Source organism: Sabethes cyaneus, chromosome 3, assembly GCF_943734655.1.
Source record: "Sabethes cyaneus chromosome 3, idSabCyanKW18_F2, whole genome shotgun sequence".
Lineage (NCBI taxonomy): Eukaryota > Metazoa > Arthropoda > Insecta > Diptera > Culicidae > Sabethes > Sabethes cyaneus.
Genome location: NC_071355.1, coordinates 112,622,143 through 112,637,270, shown reverse-complemented (window position 1 = coordinate 112,637,270; position 15,128 = coordinate 112,622,143). Strand labels below are relative to the sequence as shown.

At 43.5% G+C, this 15,128-nt stretch overlaps 2 protein-coding genes across 2 annotated transcripts; both read left to right on the top strand.

The window, feature by feature from the left end:
- Window positions 1–9,396: 9,396 nt before the first annotated feature.
- On the top strand, window positions 9,397–11,632 carry LOC128740031 (uncharacterized protein K02A2.6-like). Its single transcript, XM_053835539.1, has 4 exons — window positions 9,397–9,599; window positions 9,644–10,216; window positions 10,633–10,943; window positions 10,989–11,632. Exons 1-4 carry the CDS (start codon window positions 9,397–9,399, stop codon window positions 11,630–11,632), a joined length of 1,731 nt encoding a protein of 576 aa, XP_053691514.1.
- A 12-nt stretch (window positions 11,633–11,644) lies between these two features.
- LOC128740030 (uncharacterized protein K02A2.6-like) lies at window positions 11,645–13,615 on the top strand. Its single transcript, XM_053835538.1, has 3 exons — window positions 11,645–12,151; window positions 12,244–12,829; window positions 12,900–13,615. Exons 1-3 carry the CDS (start codon window positions 11,645–11,647, stop codon window positions 13,613–13,615), a joined length of 1,809 nt encoding a protein of 602 aa, XP_053691513.1.
- Window positions 13,616–15,128: the final 1,513 nt, after the last annotated feature.

Here is a 15,128-nt window from a genome sequence, read left to right as displayed (position 1 = left end):
GTCCTGATCTTATCGAATTCACGCGAGAAGAAATTAGATCAAACTCTTGATCGATTGAATAAAGAGATCGATACTGACGTTTTTCTTTGGCATCTTTGTAAAATAATCTTCTAAGTAATCTCTGTTTAGATTCTAAATCTTTTGATAAATCTTCTTCGTAATTCCTTAATTTTAATTCATAATCAACTTCATCATTAAGTAGATGAGACGCGTGAGGATATCTGCACGCCATATTGTTTAATTATTATCTATCTGTGCCCCAATAAATTTAATGCTACTCTACTAGTTTCTTAAGTTGTATAATTCTAAAAATATCCGAAAAATTATCAATCAATTTAATCCCAAACGTTCGTATATCTAAATCCTATACACAATTGGCAACAATCGCCTTGTAGAAGTTCCCCAAAAAGATAACTTTACGTATTCTCCAAATATACCGAAACAAAATCTCTAATTTGAGATATGATTCATGATGTTACTTTAGTAACTATGAACGTTCAATCTTCAATGAACTTTAATAATGTGGGTTGAGACTTAGTTGGGCGCCAAAATGTAGCCGCTCGTTTGCCTGACCAATCGGGTTTTGTTAACTCGGTGGCTTATGCGCCACTCTCCGGAAAGGAAGAGACCACCGGTCATGTCGAGTTGCCCGGCTATGATTTTTATTCCAACAGTCAGGTAAACATTGAGCAGGCTAGGCGAAGATAACACCGCGACACATCTAAAACCAACACTTCAATCGTCTCCAAATTACTTTAGCAAAATAGTTGCAATAGATCATCACAAACTCGCCCGCATAATGAAAACTAAACCAGAGTTTCTCCTTCCGTACTGGAACATTAGGTGGACCGAAAGGAAAAGCTACCACGAGTCGCGAACAGAGCCTACGGTGTTAGAAAATATAAAAGCACTAATTCAGGGAAATCATTTATATTCAGCAACAATTTACATGGTTGGTGGGACCCTAAACTCTCCTATTCACTCGTTACTCTAGCGGTTCTTTATGCTGCTCACCTAGCAGGGGGTGGCAATTTCGTTTTACTCATTCGTGGTTCATTTGGTTTATTCTTATATCTAATTGTGTATGGCCATATCACAAATCACACATACCTGCGCGCAGGGTTTACCCGGAGGCTGGCAGTTTATGCTGGGAGCGGTTCCGATGAACTAGCTGGGTGCGATCATGCGATGTTAGTGCCTGCGTTTAGCGAATCACTAGCGGCTTAGGCCGCCCAGGGGTAGATTGATGCGAAATACCCAATGCAGTCGAATCCGAAGGTCGGTCGATTCTCTGGAAGCGTAGCGTGTGTTGACGGACGCTACGTGGCACTGCGGCTGCGCCGAATGCCGGTCGGACGTTCGGTTTAATTCCCGTCCGTTTCGTTCACGGTCGAATTCCTTGGTTCCGTAGTAGCTCAACTACTAGGAAGCTAGCGTGGATACCTACAGCTTCGGTGGTCCGAGATACAACGAAGGGACTACAGTCCGGAACCTACCGCCTTTTGAACAGGCGTCTGCGTTCAACGGAATTTCTTAATTAATTTATCCGAAAGAATAATGGCTAATTCCTACCTTCAATTTTATTTGATTATCACTCGATAGAACTTTATATCACTATGCTATCGAAGCAATTAGCTATTAGCTAAGGCTAAAAATGAGAAAATCTACTATTAGCACTCTTAATCATTTCTAACACCACGTTTCCTACCAAAAAGAGGTTATTCAAAGACACTACTTCGACGCGTTCTATCCCCGACCGTTCCGCAAACGAAAGTGAAACTCTGATCGATCTCGAACTCTTGTGAGAATACGGATGTAATTATATATATGGTAAATAGTAATTCGGCTTCCCCGATGCAACTGTTTCCCCTTTAAATTTGACGAAGGTTGAATATCAGTATTTTCAATTAGATTTACATTATACGTAACCTAGCCTATTCAAAATTTAACTACTGGATAGGATAAAAATTATAGAATTAAGTTAATATAATGTTTAAATAATAAATACTCTAAATTTTGTTTATTATTTAAATATCGCTGGCAAACTTGCGTGCTCAATTTTAACGATAGCCAAGACTCAAAACATCATACTTAAATCTGCTTCCACTAACATTAGGGAGGTTCATTCGGTTTCATTAATGAACCGATCCTCGTTTCGAATTATTTATTATTTATCTAAGCTCAATCTGCATACTTGTTACAGCGGTTCCTAGGAATGGCCAACTATTACCGCCGATTTATCGAGGATTTCAGCGGAATCACAACTCCGCTCACTGATCTCCTTAAAACGAAAGCGAAAGTTTTGACTTGGAACGAAAAAGCTGAAGAGTCTTTTTGTTCCATAAAAGAAAAACTAGTCACTTCTCCCATACTCGTCAGTCCGAATTTTGAAAATGAATTCACTATACAGACGGACGCAAGTGATGTGGCGGTAGCTGGTGTGCTAACGCAAAACTTCGATGGACAGGAAAAGGTCATAGCATATTTCTCACACAAACTGACAACTCCTCAAAGGAACTATCACGCCTGTGAGAAGGAAGCTTTGGCTGCTTTATTGTCCATCGAGGCTTTCCGGGGGTACGTAGAGGGGTCACACTTTACTCTTATAACGGATTCCTCGGCCCTCACCCACATCCTGAGAACCAAATGGAGAACCTCTTCTAGATGCAGTCGATGGAGTCTAACGCTACAGCATTACGACATGACCATTGTCCACCGCAAGGGTAAAGATAATGTGGTCCCAGATGCATTATCCCGGTGTGTAGCTGTCATGACTACTCGATCCACTTCTGCATGGTATGAGGAGCTGAAACAAAAGGTGATAAAACAACCAGATAAATATTTAGATTTTCAAATAGTTAATGGCGCCCTATATAAATATGTTCCCACCCCAAACCACCCTTTTGACTGTAAATTTGAGTGGAAGCTAGTGATTCCACCTGATCGAAGAGAAAGCATCATTAAAGATTGCCATGACCAGTCAATGCATATAGGCATCGAGAAAACTCTGGCTTTAATTCGACAAAAGTATTATTGGCCTCGTTTAGCCTTAGATGTCAAAGACTATATCAAGGATTGTGCCATCTGCAAGGAGAGCAAAGCCGCTAACGTACCGGTGACACCACCGATGGGTGATCAAAGAATAATCACTCACCCGTGGCAAATAATTGCTGCCGATTACATAGGGCCGCTCCCCAGAAGCAAAATGGGTAATCAGCATGTATTGGTCGTTTTAGACTTATTTAGTAAGTGGGTGATGCTCACTCCCGTGCGTAAGATCAGTAGCTCCAGTCTTTGTAGCGTACTGAAAAATCATTGGTTTTTACGGTTTTCTACTCCCGAAACCATCATCACGGACAACGCCTCCGTGTTCTTATCCCGCGAGTTTAAAACGCTCTTAGAACGGTTCACTATACGTCACTGGTTAAACGCGAAATACCACTCGCAGGCGAACACTGTCGAGCGAGTTAATCGAACAATTAATGCTGTAATACGCACTTATGTTAAAAGTGACCAAAGGCTTTGGGACACTCAACTAGCTGAAATTGAAGCCGTTCTAAACACAACTATTCACTCGTCCACTGAACTGACGTTCTTTGTCATACATGGACATGAAGCTTTTGCGAAAGGTACCGATCATCGTTGGTACACAAATAAAGAAACCCCCACTCTCGAGCAGCGCACGGAGGTGAGGAAAGAGCTCTTCCACCAAATCTATGAATTAGTCCAGTCTAACTTGAAGAAAGCTCACGAATCGGGCAAAGCTCGATATGATTCCCGTCACAAGCAATTTGCAGAACCTTTCCAGCTTGGCCAAACCGTTTACCGACGGAATATGAGACAATCGTCCGCCGCCGAACGGTACAATGCAAAATATGGGCCAATGTATCTCCCCGCGAAAATCAAGGCGAGGATTGGCACCTCATCCTATGAGCTGGAGGATGCTGAGGGAAAGAGCCTAGGGGTGTGGCCTGCTGCCCACCTTAAGCCAGGCTAGTTTATTGAGCACAGACGTTCTTCCCGGGTGACAGCATCGATCGCGCTCCTGTAAAGTAGGTTATAGCGTTAAATAATGTACTAGTTTAGAATATCATATCAGCGTTGATGTTCTTGACGATACCAGGTCACAAATATTCTTTCCGACCGATGAAAAAGTAAATCCTCTGCCATTGTCTACTAAGCGTGATGTTCCGGATCACCTTGGATGATGAATTCTCCGCCAGCTGGAATTAAAACTATTAAACTGTTCTCCTCTCTTCTTCAAAATGGCTAGTAGCAGCCGTAATGTAAGCACATGATATCAATGTCACACAAGGCAGATTCGTGTAAATTAGTACTGCCAGATAGATACCAATATCGGTTAGCATCTCTATTTATTGATAGCGATTGTTTTAATGAAAATATCTGGTATAAAATAGAGTTAGCTCAACTTTCAAAATGCTATTTTGGATAAGTTCGAAGCACAATAGTGTGTTCGATCGTCTTAAATGTCTTTTGCTATTAAGTCTGCATGAATGGTTGACTGACAGTTTTGCAGGAGACCGGAGTCGAACGACACTGATGGTCAGTAGCAGGTCCTCCTTAATCAAGAGTGATACTGAAGACTGTGCGGAGTTGGAGTAATTCAACATTGATGCCTTATGACCCCGAAACTGTTCATGAAATCTGCAATGTCGACCTAGTAGCGAATTTTGCAAGGCAGAAATCTTTGCCTTAGTAGAGGTAGAATGGATTTAGGAGACGGAAGATAAATGTGTCCCTAAAGATTAGAATTAGAATTAGGCTAAAAGAGTGTTAGGGTAGGAATGAGTTTGGGAATGAAAGGGATTAGGGCGGACGCGTCCGATGAATGCTAACAAAAGGAATTATGAATGATAGATGAGTAGATAGTAGCAGTTATTCCAGCATAGGCGTGGGAGGTTTTCTATGTTTCGGGGAGAGTACGACCTTGTCTCCCATGTTTAGTGAAGTAAGAGGGATACAGTTGATGGCAAAATCCGGATACTGCGCGGGAATACAGTTAGACCGAAGATAACAGACATGCTTTTTGACCAAAACGAACGAATTAGAAAGGTCCAGTGCCACACTTTGGTAGTTAGGGCGGATAGGAAGGAATCAACCGAACTTGGTAAAGATTTGTGACGAAAAATTAACTTCGTAATTTTTCTACTGGGTCTCCGGGAGAATTGTTACCGGTCATTTTATTAAATGAACGGTACCAATCCATGGCGTCAAAGTTTTGCGATTTAGTGTTTAAGTTTAGTCGATAAGTGTAGTCTGTAAGTAAAATTTGTCAATTAATTTTGTTTTGTTTATCTGGCTTTTGTTTATTGTTATTAGTTTGTTTTGCTTTGTTGTTTGAATATTTATTGTATTTTTGTTTAACATAGGATAAGCTTACTAACCCTTAAAAACTCCTCCGTTAATTAAGCGACGAAAAATTTGCGAAAAAAAAGGAATTATGTGAGCGTTACCATTTAATAGCGTAAGGAGACCCTGTCTACATTGATGACTCAGAAGCTCAAAAGAGGCCTTCTGCGCCCACCCCGGAACATCCAGACTAGGTGTTGGGGCTTAGCATGGAGGCTCTAAAGGCTCCGTAAATCATTCACTGAGTCAGGGACAGTCTTACCTATTAAATGGTAACGCCATTAAAACACGTTTGTAACGGAAAGACCGCAACGTAAAAGACGGCAAAAAGTCCGTACTAAATTAATAACCCCGTAATAGTTCCCGATCGTACAGCCAATTTTATACCACTTTGGACTGATGGAAAAAGTGGTATCCGGTAGTGATTACGGAGGGAAACGGAGAGAGAGGGAGAGGGAGAGAGGAGACAGGAGGAGAGAAACGAGTCTGTTCGGGATGATCGGCGAAAGAAAAGATCGGCTCGGGACAGTTGGATGCCAGTTGTGATCCAGTACGGAGGGGCAATTGTATTCCCCGTCCAGAAAAAAGTAAAACTCGGTTAAGTGAACCGGCAACGAAACGATTAAGAGTAAACGGCTACGCGAGTGGTAATTCTGACTTGAGCGGTAGCTATTCGAGTGCGGCGGAGTTTCTTGGCTATGTACCTGCGAGATACCCCGAGATACCAACGACGATCGACGACAACTCCAGTGCGTCGGAGTTCCCCTTCTGATGGATTTGGCGGAAAATACCCTTTACCCAGAGTCGCGTTGAAACGAACACGTGGACACGGAGTTCAACGAGCCTGATCACGGATACCTTTGTATGACGCGTCGAATCAATCCTGGCATAACCTACGTTTACATCACGGAGTTTGTTCCGGACGAGCTAACGGTCCCGATCCAGTACGTTCCCTAAATCAACGTCAATTTTGATCCCGCCAGGAAGCTACGGTCACCAAGGTATGTTTCTCCTTTCCCTCCGTTCGTCGAGCATCAATGGGCCCCATCGAGTGACGTCCACCGCTGTACCGATGATACGGAAATAAAACTGCATGCATGAATTTCATTTCTTTTCTTTCGTACAAAAGAGCCAGATTTCCCTTTAAACCTTCTTTGACGTTTTCGATTGGTCCGCTTCGTTCTTGGTAAGTAGTCGGGTTGAGCGAGTCCCCCGAAGGTCGGTTGCCGACCCTGAGGTATAAGAAATTGAGCTAGCTGGGTTGAGTGTAAGAACCAATACTTATAAGTTATGCAGAAATTTGTGTTTCATTTGTATGGGAGCCCTCCCTCTTAGTGAGGGGAAGGGTCTCTAACCATCATAAGAACCTTCCTCGGCCCCAAAAATCCCTACATGTAAATTTTCAAGCCGAACGGTTCAGTAGTTTTCGATTCTGTAAGGAACATACCGACAGACAGAAATCCATTTTTAGAGGTATAGAGATTAAGCGACCAGTTGGATAACCCGAAAAAAAGAAAACAAAACGAAAAAAACATCTTTATAAAATAATACTTAGTTCCTTTCAGTAAATTTAAAATAGTCGGTTTCGTCCCTGCTATTGCTTCTTTTGCATTTAAAATTCAATCTAAGTTTGCGCTTTTCCAAAAATCCTAAGATAAGTATGTGCCCGTATTGAACTGTTGCTATAACTGTCCGCTACAAGAGTTTAATTTAATCCCAGTTATGATGAGACTCTGTATTAAACTGTGAAAATGCGTTAGGAATTCAAAAATGAGAAATGAAGATTGAAGGAAAACACAGGTGTGTGAATGAACGCTTTGGATAACCAAAAAATTTAAACTCTCAGAAAAGTTAAGGCAAACATTAACTTTTTAGAGTGTTGCATGGGAGCTAATATTCGCTTAACTTTTCTGAACAATTAACTTTTCAGAGAGTTAACTTTTCCAAGAGTCCACTGTATTTTTTTCTTAGTGTTAGTGTCAAAAATTTCACTGCAGTGATTTTATTTTTCTACAGAGTTTTCCACCACCGTGGAAAATTTTGAGAAATATGCTGATATGCTTTGCTAAATGGCTGAGATTTTGTTCGCCGTTTCATAAAACAAATTGTTCAAGAGCTATAAACTTTTGAAGCAAGTGATGTCCGAGAAAACTGGAAAATTTGATTTAAAATTTCCGGGGAAAATAAAAAATCGCGAATTTAAATTAATTTTCATTAAAAAGAGCAAAAACTGACGGTTGAAAGACAATTTTTTAATTAAAATCTGACTTTTATGTCTGAAAGTGCACCATTCCATGATGGGTAAGCTACCAAGCACCAGTTAATGGTGCCGCATTTTTCAATTTTTTTAAATGATCCATTTCAGGCCGGTTAGCGTTTAGAAGTTACAGAAGGTTCTACACATTCAAAGCTTTACCTTTGACATTTACCTATTTTTTAAAAATTGGTAAATTTTGCATCCGGACAATTTCGGACTTCCGGACCGGAATCGGACCGGATCCGGAACAGAGCTAAATCGGACCGGAACGAAATCGGACCTAAAAATTTCATTCCGATTTTTTACCGGACCGGAACCCGGACTTCAATTTTCGTTCCGATGTCGAACACTACCCATGACCAGCTTGTCCCTGATAGCTGTTTCCTTGAAAGCCCCAAACATACAGCTTTCCGCTTGTAGTTTTACCTTCAAAATAAAATCCTCAGCTAACTCACTTTCCGCTTGCATCATATTGTAGAACTTATATCGTTGAAACATATCAGTATCAACCTTGTCAAAACGTTTTTTTAAAGATTCTATGATTTCTTCATAGGATTTCGTATCTAAATCTATGCCCGGGTGCAATAGTTTTAATTCACTGTACGTTTCGACTCCACACAGAGCTAGAAAATACGTTTTTTTTATCGGTTTCGGGAATTTTGTTGCATTTAAAAACCCACTCAATTTGCTCAACGTACTGTGCAAAGGAAATAGTTCCCGGCACGTACGATTCCATCGAGCCTATCAGAGGCATTGTAAAATATGCACTGTTCAATGCCAAAATAAATCAATTAAAAAAAAAATGGGAAAACAAAACACGTACCTTAAAATTACAACAGCTAACCAGTTTCCGGTAAATCCTTCTACCACAGGTCCAGCGTCTCACTTGGTCGAGTTCAGCAAAGCAACAGCAGCAGCACACTGAGATATACAAAATCTTGAGAGCAACCAGCAACCGATGACAAAAAAAACAACCGCAACAATTCTGTTCGTTATATCGTTGTTAAAAATGTCCGCCAAATCCAAATCCTCCAGTGATCGCTTTAAAAAACCGACGATTTGTTGCTTAAAACCATTCGGCAAATATCCACGGGAAAAGCGAAATCCTCTTTCTGTCGATGTATACACAGGCAAACCGAAACACCAGCAAAAACCTGCCGTACTGCCTGGTAAAAGATGACAAAAGGTAAACAAGACAATAAGCCAACTGTGTGACAATAAATCTTTGTTTGCACTTTTGTTTAATAAACAAAGAAACCAAGGTCGCTTGTTTAATGGAACAAAACAAATGATGGCGTTCCAAAAGCGTAAAATAAAGTCCGAATCTATAACAGCCTATTTTGTTCAGCAGAACAAAATGGAAAACAATTACCTATAGGCAAAATCCGCCTAAAGAAAAAAGTACTTCTCCGCTGCGCACACACGTTATATTCTTTTATTTCACTCACGGTGACCGAAAAAAAAACTGTACGGGTAAAATCTCCACCTCGTACGCCACTTTTGAATACTTAACACTCGCGGAATTCGGACCTTCTCGGTAAAGCAAACAAGTCTACTAGTCTTCACTTCAGAAACAAGAAATCGAACATAAACGTTCCGTTTATTCTTTTTATACCGACAGCTAATTCTCAGCTGTTCGAAAATGAACAACACATTCTACTCTCTCGAAACTGGCTATTCCAGTACTAGCTCTAGCTGATGAGGGGTGGTAAAAGCTGTTATTACAATAGTGATTTAGTGAGTCGGAGTAACACGAGGAAAAAATCGCGATGGCGACCAATCAGGCATTAGGAAGTGCTGGAGTTCCGCAACAACCAAGCGTCACGGATGCTATAATACAGATCCTGAACAACCAGCACGCGCTCATGGCGCAGCTTTCACACAGCGTGGCGGAAACGCAGGTTGCCATTTCAAAGCTGTCTCGCGATGAAACCGTACTGGATTCCCTGGCAAGCAACATGGTGGAATTCGCGTACAAAGCGGACACACATTCGTCGCGTGATTTTCTCGCTACAGTGATCTTTTCGATAAGGATGCCGACAAGCTGGACGACGCTGCTAAGGTACGACTCTTCCTACGCAAATTGAGCCCACCGAACCACGAGCGCTACAATAGCTTCATTTTACCTAAACTCGCTCGTGAATTCACCTTCACTGAAACGGTAGAAAAGCTAAAATCTCTGTTCGGTGCGTCCACTTCCATCTTTCGCCGGCGCTACAACTGTCTCCAGACAACCAAGGAGGATAGTGAGGATTATCTCGCCTACTCATGTAGGGTGAACAAATCCTGCGTCGACTTCAAACTGTCAGAGGTCACCGAAGAGCAATTCAAGTGCCCGACGTTTGTGTGTGGCCTCAAATCAAAGCAGGACGCTGAGATAAGGATGCGGCTAATTAACAAGCTAAACGAAGCTGCGGATCTCACTCTTCAACAAGTGGTCGAGCAATGTAATAACCTGGTTAACCTCAAAATGGATACCGTTATGGTGGAAAACCCGCCGACTGTGAATTTCGTTCATCGCAACCAGCAGCAGTCTAGGCATCGATCAACCAGCAGTACACCATCGCAGCACAGAGAACAGATTAACAGGCTCGAAGAAGGTAATCGATTTTTTGTGTGTAAAATTTGTCGGTAGCGCCCTCCAGAAATAGTTTGCCAAACGCATCAAAAAATATCCATGTACCTTTATCAATATTTCTTTGTGCTGTAGTTACATAGCAGCGACGGCAGCGACATCAAGATTTAGTTTGCCACTTATTGCTCGAGGGGTGCTCTATTGAAGGATTACTCGTAGATTACATAAAAATCTTTTACACACTTTTTGTCAATTACCTGGTAGTCTGTTCTCTGTGATCGCAGGATCAACCTAAAACACCTTGTTGGTCTTGCGGAGGGATGCACTTCAGCAAGGACTGCCGTTTTCGCGATCATAGTTGTCGCGACTGCGGTAAGCGCGGTCATCGAGAGGGGTATTGCGCATGCTTTTCATCGAAATCATCGAACAGCGTTCCGAGCAAGCGCGACCCCACGAAACACAGGAAGAAAAGAAACCGTGAGCAGTCAACAAAAACGGTGACAGTGCGGAACATCCATCAAAGTCGGAAATTCATCGACGTGCAGCTCAATGGTGTCCCTCTCCGGCTGCAACTGGATACTGGGTCGGACATATCCATCATCTCGCACCAGTCTTGGGTCAAACTTGGTCGGCCAAGAACACAGCCAGCATTGTGCCGAGCCAAAACAGCGTCTGGGGAGCCACGCGACATCGTTTCCGAGCTGCAGTGTAGCATAACCCTCAACAACATCACCAGAGAGGGTAAGTGTTACGTATCAGCTCCTAACGTTCATCTCGACATTTTAGGCATTGATTTGATGGACCAGTTCGGTCTATGGAATCAACCGATCACTGCATTCTGCAACCAAGTTGCCATTCAGCAGACTCAGGATGTTTCCGATCTCCGCGCCCGTTTTCCCGACGTGTTCACTACGAAAATGTGCCTGTGTAACAAAACACCGATACAATTGGTGCTGAAGGACAACTTTAAACCGGTGCTTCGACCAAAACGACCGGTTGCCTACAGCATGCAGAGTGTTGTGGAAGAAGAACTGCACCGGTTGGAAAGTCTTGGAATCATCAAAAAAGTTGACTTTTCCAACTGGGCGGCACCAATAGTGGTCCTACGGAAGCCGAACGGAACAGTTCGCATATGCGCAGATTACTCGACTGGGTTGAATGCTGCGCTAGAGCCGAATTGTTATCCACTTCCCCTGCCTGAAGACATCTTTACAAAAATGGCCAACTGCAGGTACTTCAGCCACATTGACCTGTCGGACGCCTACCTCCAGGCGCAGGTCGATGAAGCAAGTCAACCGCTTCTTACAATCAACACGCACAAAGGTCTCTACCAGTACTCTCGATTGTCGCCTGGCATAAAATCAGCTCCGGGGGCATTTCAGCAAATAATGGATGCCATGCTCGCCGGTCTAGAATGCACCGCTGGTTAGCTAGACGACATCATGGTAGGGGGCCGCACGCCAGAGGAGCATCTACGGAAACTCTACTGTGTTCTCACTCGCCGGCAGGAGTTTGGGTTCACCGTGCGCATTGAAAAATGCAGCTTTAACATGCGTCAAGTTAAATATCTTGGTCAGATCCTCGAAGGAGATGGCATTAGACCAGACCCGGAAAAGGTGGCTGCAATCGTCAACATGTCACCCCCGCACGACATGTCTACACTTCGATCGTACTTGGGTGCGATTAATTATTATGGCAAATACGTCAGGGAGATGCGTATTCTGCGGCAGCCCATGGATCAGCTGCTCAAAACAGGCACCAAATTCGAATGGTCGTCTGCATGCCAAAAATCATTCGATCGTTTCCGGGAGCTTCTTCAGTCGCCGTTGCTACTGACACACTACAACCCTGCTATGGATATCGTTGTGTCGGCGGATGCGTCAACGGTTGGGTTGGGAGCCCGCATCGCACACAGATTCCCCGATGGGACCGTTAAAGCCATCTACCACGTATCACGTAGCCTGACGTCAGCAGAAAACAACTACAGTCAAGTCGAAAAGGAGGGCTTGGCATTGGTGTTTGCCGTGACACGATTCCACAGAATGCTGTTTGGTCGTCGCTTCACATTGGAGACCGACCACAAACCACTTCTACAGATATTTGGCTCGAAGAAGGGCATTCCCACCGGCTTCAGCGGTGGGCCCTTACCCTTCTCCTCTACGACTTCGAGATCTGCTATATTGCCACGGACAGCTTTGGACGCGCTGACGTACTCTCCAGACTTATCAACCGTCACGTGCGACCAGAGGAGGAGTACGTGATCGCCAATCTCGAACTGGAGGATAGCGTTCGCACCGTTATTAATGAGTCGCTACAAGTTTTTCCGCTCTCGTTCAAAGCCATTCAGAGTGAAACCAAAGGCGACGTAAATCTACAGCAAGTCATTCGAAGAACGAAGAACAGCATAACCGATCCCGGAATTCAACAATTCTACCAACGTCGAGAAAGTCTTTCCGTCGTAGCAGGATGCCTCCTTTACAGCGAAAGGGTGGTCATTCCGCCATCGTTCAGAAAACGTGTTCTCCAACAGCTGCACAAGGGGCACCCCGGAATTGAACGAATGCGTTCCGTTGCTCGTCAACATGTATACTGGCCAAACATCGATGACGACGTGGCAAAGCTTGTCGGTTCGTGCAACGAGTGTGCCAGCGTGGCCAAAACAGACAGGAAGACTACCATGGAATCCTGGCCCACCAGCGAAACCGTGGCAGCGCCTACATCTAGACTACGCAGGTCCGCTAGATGGGAACTTTTTTCTCATTCTGGTGGATTCGTATACAAAATGGCCTGAGGTGGTGCAAACCAAGGAGATTACCACCACAGCAACTTTGCGAATCCTACGTGGCATCTTCGCGAGGTACGGTCAGCCCGAAACACTGGTTACTGACAATGGGACGCAGCTCACCAGTGACCGCTTCGAATCGTACTGCGACAAAAATGGTATCGTTCATCTGAAAACAGCGCCTTTTCATCCGCAATCAAATGGATTAGCTGAGAGGTTTGTCGACACGTTTAAGCGTTCGCTTAAGAAAATCATCGCAGGAGGGGAAACCCTCGACGAAGCCATGGACACCTTTCTTCTGTGCTACAGAACCACACCCTGTCGCAGCGCACCTGGTGGGAAATCTCCCGCTGACCTGATGTATGGACGACCTATCCGTACGTCCTTGGAGCTACTTCGCCCGCCTACGCCGTACCACAAGTTGCCGAGTACTGCTCAGGAAAAGCAATTTAACCGGAAGCACGGAGCAAAAGCTCAGTGTTACAATCAACAAGATCACATCTGGGCTAAGGTTTATGCAGCAAATAAGTGGACCTGGCAACTTGCTATAGTGATCGAGCGCATCGGTCGGGTGATGTATAACATCTGGCTACCATCAAAGCAGAATCTTATCCGATCCCACTGCAACTAACTGCGGAATCGTCAATTAGCTGAGAGTGATGCAGGAACTGAAACGACACCGGGTAGCGTGCAAGTACCGTTGTCTATTCTCCTGGACAGTTGGGGTCTACGTCCTACACTTGAGCCGGAAGCCGAGGAAACCGACTAGCCGGCCTTTCTCCAATCAGACCTGCAGCCACAGGTTATCCGTCGACGTCATCGAACTCCCCTTAGCAATCAACTGCAGTAACCGATTCCTACTCGCCAGTCTTCGAAATTGCGAAGGCAGCCTGCGAGGTACGATCCGTATCACCTGTTCTAAAAGGGGGAAGTGTTGGGAAGGCATCCCACCAACCGTTAAATGACAGCACCGAAGTTACCAGTGGGACTCTTCAGTTGACAGCCGTCAACGTGACAGACGCTACCGCGGCTCTCGGGGTGCGATCATTCTTATCCGGTGACGGCCATCATGTTTCATCATTCTTATTGCGATAGCAGCAGCTCGCGGAGCACCTTTTATTTCATGTAGTTAATTATCGTACATATATGTTTTATCGTTAACCGCGAGTTGCCACTATACCGAAACGCCCTATCGCAGCAGGTACATATATGTTCTTATATGGCGTGAAATATAAGTTTTTCGTTCAGATATGATTTCGTATATATCAGTTGCATCCGAGATATACAAATCAAATGGTTTACTGGGATAGAACCTCCATATACCAAATATGGACCACCAGCTCTTGTTCTACAGCGGGAGCGAAAACAGTTTTGAAGGAATCAATTTGATCTACCTCCTGCCCCGAGATTGCCCTTTCGTATGACCTCACATACCGAGCTAGTCAACCGCAGAATGCTGTGGTACTTGGCAATTTGTTTTGTGAGTATTCCGTCTTGCCTTAGAGTGGTCAAGGCCACTTGCAAGGCCTTTTTTGACCAATTATGTCTTCCGGATTCTCTTGGCATATTCATACCATCATTGTAAACAAGCATTGACGCGATAAACAAAGAAACTGGCAGGTTAGTTAATGTGACATAGTGCTCGTTTCACCCCACCTAAGAGTGCCCATTTCGCCCCCAGCCAAGTAGTTAAAGTAAAAATGGGGTTTTACACTAATTATAGTATAAAATCAAAACTTCAATGAAGGCGAAATTTGAGATACAATGTATACATCATGTTGCAGTGTGCACTTGATAGTTTAAGATATTTAAATGATCGCAAAGCTTATTTGGTAGTGCACCAAAATATAATTTTTTCAGCGTCTGAGAACCAGGTTGAGTTTTTTAATATAACTCCATGTTTTAAAAGTAGAGATCACTCATTTTTTGATAAATAGATACTGTAGTACCTACAGCACCCAGGTAACCACGAAGCTTATTTACGTATATAATGTTACAATATGTTGCTTACAAGCTTTAGGACAAATCTTTAAAACGTACCGTAAATGTTAATAAAATGCTTATACCTGACTTCGTTTTTGCTTATTTATGGCCACTACTCATGCTCTGTTTCACCTAACTGCTGCTGTCTTTTTTCAACCAAT